Source organism: Arachis stenosperma, chromosome 3, assembly GCF_014773155.1.
Source record: "Arachis stenosperma cultivar V10309 chromosome 3, arast.V10309.gnm1.PFL2, whole genome shotgun sequence".
Lineage (NCBI taxonomy): Eukaryota > Viridiplantae > Streptophyta > Magnoliopsida > Fabales > Fabaceae > Arachis > Arachis stenosperma.
Genome location: NC_080379.1, coordinates 147,109,236 through 147,117,473, shown reverse-complemented (window position 1 = coordinate 147,117,473; position 8,238 = coordinate 147,109,236). Strand labels below are relative to the sequence as shown.

The 8,238-nt window shown below is 43.0% G+C and overlaps 1 protein-coding gene across 1 annotated transcript; it reads right to left on the bottom strand.

Annotated features, from left to right (window-relative positions):
• Positions 1-1,180: 1,180 nt before the first annotated feature.
• Positions 1,181-2,092, bottom strand: LOC130966861 (uncharacterized). The gene is made up of 2 exons (XM_057891683.1): positions 1,676-2,092; positions 1,181-1,441 (listed from the first exon to the last, which is right to left on the bottom strand). Exons 1-2 carry the CDS (start codon positions 2,090-2,092, stop codon positions 1,181-1,183), a joined length of 678 nt encoding a protein of 225 aa, XP_057747666.1.
• Between the last annotated feature and the right edge of the window lie 6,146 nt (positions 2,093-8,238).

The following is an 8,238-nucleotide window of genomic DNA, read 5'->3' as shown; positions in this document are numbered from 1 at the left end:
TCACGCCTTATCTTAGTTGTGTTGACCCCCTTCTGCTTTGGCGATGTCATCCTCGCGGCTTGCTATCCGGGCTTTTAGTCCATTTTCAATAACTTTTTAGGTAGTGTTCTCACATAGAACCTTTTCTTTTTAGTTTGTTTGGACAACTTTTTAGCTCTGTTTTGGGTTTGGGATCGTGTTTTGCTTTTTAAGTAGCATCCTTTTTCGGAATCGTACCCTTTAACTAAGCACTTCGGTACTAGGTTTTTCAACCTTTTTGGCCTTTGTGTGGTGTTGTTCCCTTTTTAGTGATCCTTTTCGCTGGTCCGACTTCTCTATCGGACCTTCTTAAATTATTTTTAGTAATCCCATTCTAGTTCGACCTCGTCAGACCACTTTATATGGGTTACTTTTTATAACTTCTCACATTAACTTGGGCTTTGTCGCTTCACCTTGCCGACCTTTCCTGGTCGGGCGATGAATTTTGCGTTTATTTTGAGTGTAAATTAATGCGTCTTGGTAGAAAACTTTTTAGGGATTCTTAAATTTTTATTCAAGTAGTAAAATAAAAAATATAAATAAAAGTATGTACATATGAGGGCTTACCCTACTAGTCGAGCAGCTTTTAGGTCCTGGCCTGGTGCCTCATTAAAAAACCCTATAGAGGAAAAAGAGCGCACCTTGGCTTGAGACCTTTTTTTAGCTGTAGTACCTTCTTAGGTTACAGGCGTGCCATGACCTCAGGAGCTCCTGCCCTTGGAGGTCGGCTACCCTATAGTAACCTTTTCCTAGTACTTCTGTGACTCGGTATGACCCTTTCCAGTTAGCTGCTAGCTTCCCTTCTCCTGACCGACCCGCTCCGATATCATTTTGGATTAGAATGAGGTCGTCGGTAGCAAAGCTTCATTGGATTACCTTCCGGTTGTACCTTGAAGCCATTCGACGCTTTAGCGCTTCCTCTCTAATCCGAACTCTTTCTTGGACTTCTGAAAGTAGGTCGAGCTCTTCCCTTTGTGCTTGGGAGTTGGTATCTTCATTATAGAAGATCACTATAGGGGATCTTTCCTCCACCTCTACGGGAATTATTGCCTCCATTCTGTAAGCAAGTTGGAAGGGTGATTCTCCAGTTGTGGAGTGTGGCGTTGTCCGGTATGTCCATAGGACTTGTGGGAGCTCTTCATTCTAGGCTCCTTTTTGCATCCTAAAGTCTACGTTTTAACCCAGCCAATATGACTTTGTTGGCGGCTTCTTTCTGTCCGTTGGCTTGTGGGTGTTCCACTGAGATGAACTGGTGCTTGATTTTCAGATCAGCTACCAGGTTTCTGAAGCCCGTGTCAGTGAACTGAGTACTATTGTCCGTGGTGATAGAGAAGGGGACTCCAAACCTTGTGACAATGTTTCTGTATAGGAACTTCCGATGTCTTTGGGCGGTGGCGACGGCCAATGGCTCTGCCTCAATCCACTTCGTGAAGTAGTCTATTCCTACGATGAGGAACTTGACTTGCTCCGATCCTTGGGAAAATGGTCCGAAGAGGTCGAGCCCCCACTTTGCGAATGGCCAGGGTGAAGTGATGCAGATGGGTTTTTCGGGGAGGGCGATATGAAAGTCAGCGTGCTTCTGGCATGGGGGGCATATTTTGACAAACTCTGTTGCTTCCTTTTGTAGAGTCGGCCGGTAAAAGCTGGCTCAGAATACCTTTTTCGAAAGAGCTCGTGCCCCGAGATGGTTGCCGCACATGCCACTGTGGACTTCTTCAAGGACTTCTTTTGTGGAGGAAGTCGGGACGCATTTTAGGAGGGGCATTGAGAACCCTCTCCTGTATAGGACGTTGTGCACTAGGGTGTAATATTGTGCTTCTCGTATAAGCCTTTTTGCCTCCTTTTTATCTACAGGGAGTGTTTTGGATTTGAGGTAGTTAATTATGAGTGTTATCCACCCTTGGTCTTGGTCCGTTATGTTTAGGCCCTTCTCTTCTTCCGAGGTTGATAGGTTTTCCAGTGTTTCTTGGATGAGGCTTCTATTGTTGTCCCCTGGTTTGATGCTAGCTAGTTTCGAAAGTGCATCAGCTCGAGCATTTTGTTCCTGAGGTATATGTCGATCTTCGTACCCCATGAATTTTCTGAGCTATTTTCTGGTCTTGTCCATATATTTTTTCATGGTGGGATCCTTTGCCTGGTAGCTTCCTTCTATTTGGGAGGTGACTACTTGTGAATCGCTAAAGATGGTACGCTTTTGGGCTCCGACTTTCCTAGCCAGCTTCAGGCCAGCCAGTAGAGCTTTGTACTCATCTTTGTTATTTGAGGTGGGAAATTCGAACCGTAAGGAGAGTTCAAGCTGGGTTCCTGGATCGCTTTCTAGGATAACGTCGGCTCCACTTCCGGTTTTGTTTGATGAGCCGTCAACGTAGAGGTTCCAGTCAATTGGGGTTCCTGGGGTGTCGGTGTATTCTGTGATGGAGTCGGCCAGGTACTGGGACTTGATGGCTGTCCGAGCTTCGTACTTAAGGTCAAATTTGGACAACTCGACCGCCCATTTTAGGATTCTTCCAGCTAAGTCAGTTTTTTGTAGGATACCTTTTATGGGTTGGTTGGTTCGTATTCTAATGGTGTGGGGTTGAAAGTATGGTCGTAGTCATCGGGAAGTAAGTATGAGTGCATAGGCGAACTTTTCTATCTTTTGGTAGTTTAGTTCAGCCCCTTGTAAAGCCTTACTGATGAAGTATATTGGTTGTTGTCCGTTGTCGTCTTCTCTGACTAGGGCTGATGCTATTGCTCAACTTCCAACGGCGAGGTATAGTATCAGTTCTTCTTCTTGTCGAGGTCGGGTTAGGATATGTGGTTTCCCTAGGAATGTTTTGAAGTCTTGGAAGGCTTGTTGGCATTCTGGGGTCCAGTCGAACCTCTTTCCTTTCCTTAGTGTTGCATAGAAAGGGAGAGATCTTAAGACCGATCCAGCTAGGAACCTAGGTAGGGCTGCTAGCCTTCTATTTAGCTGCTGTACCTCCTTGACGCAGGTTGGACTTTTCATGTTGAGTATAGCGTGACATTTATCTAGATTTGCCTCAATCCCTCTCTGGGTGAGGATGAACCCTAGGAATTTGCCAGCTTCCATCTCGAAAGTGTACTTTGTGAGATTTAGTCTCATCTCGTACTTTCTTATAGTGCCGAATACTTCAGCGAGGTCTGGCAGAAGTATTTCTTCATTTTGTGTTTTACCAGCATGTCATCTACGTAGACTTCCATCAGCTTCCCGATGTGCTCGGCGAAGATTTTGTTCATCAGCCTCTTATATGTAGCCCCCACGTTCTTGAGCCCGAATGGCATGACTACATAGCAGTAGTTTACTTTCGGGTTTAGGAACGAGGTCTTCTCTTGTTCGGGTTGATGCATCGAGATCTGGTTGTACCCTGAGTAGGCATCCATGAAGGAAAGGTACTTGTATCCCGACGAGGCGTCGACTAAGGTGTCGATGTTCGGGAGGGGGTAGGGGTCTTTTGGGCAGGCTTTGTTGAGGTTGGTGTAGTCGACGCACATTTGCCACTTTCCATTTGGCTTTTTGACCAATCCGATATTGGATAGCCATAGTGGGTAATTTGACTTTCCTTATGAACCCTGCCACTAGTAGAGATTGTACTTGCTCCTCCACGACTTGTGACCTCTCCGGGCCGAGCTTTCTGCGCTTCTGTTGTATTGGTCGAGATCCAGGGTCTATGACGGGCATGTCTGCGGCTTTCCATGCGAAGAGGTTGGAATTATCCTTTAGGAACTTTATTAGTAGCTCCTTTAGTCATTCCTTTAAGTTTGCGCCTATGTTTGTTATTTTGTCTTGAGAGTCTTCGATTTGGACCTCTTCTATCTCGCCTTCTGGTTGATGACGGTTCTTCTCGAGCCCGGGCTCCTCCGAGTTCAATGGCATTGGATTCTTTTCCTCTGGGGTCGCCTTTTAGGTTCAGGCTTTCATTATAGTAGCGTCACGTGAGCTTTTGGTCTCCTTTGATGGTGGCTATCCCTTCTGGAGTTGGGAACTTTATGCATACGTGTGGAGTGGAGACTACAGCAGCGAGTTGATTTAGTGTGGTCCGGCCTATGAGGGCGTTGTATGCGGAGCTCAGGTCGACTACGATGTAGTCTATACTCAGCGTTCTGAACCGCATTTCTTTTCTGAAGGTTGTGTGTAGTGTGATGTACCCGAGTGGTTGGATTGGGGCATCTCCTAGTCCGAACAGGCTGCTGGGATATGCTCTGAGCTCTTTTTCTTGTAGTCTGAGCTTGTCGAAGGCAAATTTGAATAGGATGTTTGCAGAGCTCTCTTGGTCGACCAGTGTTCGGTGGAGATTGGCATTGGCGAGTATGATGGTAATGACCACGGGATCATCATGCCCGGGGATGATGCCCGCGGCGTCTTCTTTGGTGAAGGCGGTGGTGGGGAGGTCGGATGACCTATCCCCTTTCCCGAGATGGTACACTTCTTTAAGGTATCTCTGCCAGGATGATTTGGAGATTCCTCCTCCTGTGAATCCTCCGTTGATCATATGAACGTGCCTTTCTAGGGTGTGAGGAGGTCGTTCAGCTCGTCCCTCTTCTTCATCCCTTCTCTTCTTTGGTTCGTCCGTTCTGTTGGCCAGGAATTGGTCTAGCTTTCCTTCTCGAGCCAGTTTTTCTATGATGTTCTTCAAGTCGTAGCATTCATTAGTGGGGTTCCCTTAGACTCGGTGGTATTCACAGTACTCGGTCCGATTTCCTCTTTTCTTGTGTTTAATTAGGGGAGGAGGTGGAATCTTTTCTGTGTTCCATATTTCCCGGTAGACATCTACTAAGATTTCTCGAAGAGGGGTGTAGTTATGGTATTTCTTGGGCTTTTTTGCGAATTGGTCTTCTTTTTTCCTGGACTCTTTATCCTTATCCCGAGGTGGATAGGAGAATCCGGTTTTGGAGGTTTCTCCTAATCGGGAGTTCTCCTCCATATTGATATACTTTTCGGCCCGTTCTTGTACCTCGTTCAGAGATGTCAGATGCTTCTTGGATATGGAGTGGCTAAAGGGTCCTTCTCATAGGTCGTTGATGAGTCCCATAATGGCCGCTTCTGTTGGGAGGTTCTGTATGTCGAGACATGCTTTATTGAATCTTTTCATGTAGCTGCGGAGGCTTTTCCGATCTCCCTGTTTGATTCCTAGAAGGCCTGGAGCATGTTTGGTTTTATCCTTTTGTATAGAGAACCTGGCTAGGAATTTTCTGGCGAGGTCGTCGAAGCTTGTGATTGATCTTGGGGGCAAGCTATCGAACCACCTTATGGCCGTTTTGGTCAGGGTGGTCGGGAAGGCTTTGCAGCGAGTTGCATCCGAGGCATCTGTGAGGTACATTCGACTCCTAAAGTTGCTGAGGTGATGGCTTGGGTCGGATATACCGTCATATGGGGTCATGTCGGGAGCTTTAAATTCTTTTGGGACTTTAGCCTTCATGATTTTCTTTGCGAACGGATCTTGGTCCTTGTGGGAGCTGTTTTCGCGGTCTGATCGAGCGGTTTCAACTTTCAGATCGGCTTTGAGCTTTAAAAGTTTTTTTTCAAGTTCTAGGCACCGTCTTGTTTCTCTCCGGAGATCTCGCTCGGCTTCTCGCTGTCGCTCGGCTTCTTGTTCGAGTTGTTTGAGGCGATCCTGCTGTTCACGGATGGCATCTAAGATTTTCGTGTTCTGAGGTTGCTTGTCTCCTTTTGAGTGGTGTGTGTCCTTTGGGGAGTTTGGTGTAGCATCTGTGTTCTTTATTGGCATTCTTTCTTCTAGTCCGGAGGTATGGTCATTGGTAGGAGGGTTATCTGCCATGACGATGGGATGACTTCTAGGTTCCCCAGCAACGACGCCAATGTTTCGAGGGTTACCTGAAACTGGGAGGTCGATCTCGGACGAGATCTTCTGGACTGATCATGGCTGCCGTGTCCGATTTGTTGGAGTGGGAGGCGCTGCTAGTCCTCGTTCACCAGAGGGGGTGGTACCTGCAAGAGTCTCAGATGTTTAAGTCAGTACCGGGCTTTACGCATGTTTTTTGTAGAATTGAAGTATGAGTTATACCTGGGTGCTCCAATGTATTTATAGTAATGTTTGGTGACCTTCCTTTGAGATAAGTTTGTTATCTTATCTTATCTTTTGTGAGTGAGATCATTATCTGTTGGCTAGCCGCCTTCTGGTGGGCAGTGACTCTTATTTTTTGGGCCCCTTTGGGCCTTCTTGGGTCTCCTGTGGCAGTTCGTCCGAGCTCTTTACAAAGAGGTTGGTGGTCGACCAACCTTTGATGAGGTCGGTTGGTTTGTTTTAGTCCAACCCGGACCTTATAGCTTGGTCCAGAGTATGAACACTAGGATTGAGGGTTGTCCAATCCATTGGGATACCTAAGATTGGGGGTTGTCCAATTCACTGACTAAAAAAAAAAGAAAAAAAGAAAACACAACTCATAAGAAAACAAATCCCAGATTGTTTGATTATGGTGTATATTAATGAAAATATTATCATTAACGTTTTATAGATATTGAAATTTATTTTTTTGAAAGGAAGAAGCTTAACACAGTAAGTGGAGCGAAAAAATAACCAAAAGAACCAGAGAAAACCATAAAGCAAGTTACCCAACTCCAAAAATACTAATGTTTATCCTCTTGTCATCTTCGGCATTGCCATCAACAACAAAAAGGATCCACACCAAACTACTCCTTATAGTTCATGAAGGACATATTGATAATCTCATCAACCTCTTTTCCTTTATTCTAAAAAATCCTTCTGTTCCTTTCTAGCCAGATGTTCCAGATAATTGCACAAAAACCTATCAACCACCACTTGTGCTCCTCCTTACTAACTGATATCTCAGTTCAACTTATAAAATGTTCCTTCAACGTCTCCGGGTATGACCATTACCTTTCAACAAATGATAACTAAGCACACCAAACCTGCCAAGAAAAATTACAACCAAAGAACAAGTGGTGACTATATTTAATACTCTTGTTACAAAACATACATACAACATCTTCTTGATGAATAACTCCCAACCGATTCAGTCTTTTCTTCGTATTGATTCTACTAGTCAATACAAATCAGACAAACAGTTCAACTTTTGATAAAACAAAACCTTTCTAAATTGTCCTTGGTAAATCTGTAGCTTATTATACCTTCCGAAATGATATTGAAATTTATTATTAGTAAAAGAAGAAATAGAATTTATTAGCACACAAAAAAAAGTAGATTCTAATCTTTTGGTTTCCATAAAGAACTAACTTTCATCGAATTGATTATTTTCAAAGTAACTATTTATTTTTCTCTTATTTTTTTACTTAATTAGATATTCATTACACCAAATAAAATAAGGCAACTCATGATATATAATATTATATTTCATTTATATAAAAAATCAATATCAAATTTATTATTAATATAAAATATATATTAAAATATTAAGTGCATTATTGATAGTAGTGGAAGCATCGGCAAATATCTTGCATTTTAATTAAATCCCTTGATATCAAAAAGAATAGAATGTTTACGAGAAGATGGTGATTATTGGTTATGTGTGTTTTAAATAAAGAGATTTGAGTACATAATATAATATAAAGTGGTAGCGTGATATTTGATATTTGTTGGCAATGCAAGATGTTGAGTGTAATTATGAAATGATATAAGGAAGGTGGATGGAAGTTTTCCTTTGAATTGAAATTTGTAGCACCACACATCCACAAAGGAGGCGCGCGTGTGCAGTCATTTTCAACAAATATATCTGCATGCAAAGCAAGATTTGGGACTGTTTGCTTAGCTTTGCGTGGAAGTAAGTAAATCAGTGCTCCCTCCTTTCATGACCCAACCCAATAAAAACGGTGATCGTCAACTTCATCAATTTCACATCCAAATACATACATACCCGCAACATATAACCAACTAATTAACTCATGTTCAGTGGAGAATTAATCTGAGATTTAATTACGCTTATTCCAAATTTCCGGGGTGCTCGTATTTAAATATGTATATTTATGTTATCTTCTTTTATTATTTTTTAGAAGTTATATCATGATAAGAAAAGTTCTGCATACAAGTCATTAGGGCTTGTATGTTTACAAGTTAATTAACGAATAAACCCCAAAAACGCGATGCAAGATCTAAGTTTTTCTTCTTCTTCTTTCTCTTCCTCTTCTTCTTCTTCTTTTCTTTCGTTTCTTACCTTCTCTTTCTTCTTCTTCTTCCTCTTCCTCTTCTTCTTTTTTTTTTCTTTCGTTTCTTGCTTTCTCTA

Excerpts from the sequence above, each read along its gene's own strand:
- LOC130966861 (XM_057891683.1), bottom strand. The coding sequence starts at position 2,092 with ATGGGGTACGAAGATCGACATATACCTCAGGAACAAAATGCTCGAGCT. Across the intron at positions 1,442-1,675 it reads CACGAGCTCTTTCGAAAAAG|TGGATTGAGGCAGAGCCATT; the intron begins GTATTCTGAGCC and ends TACTTCACGAAG.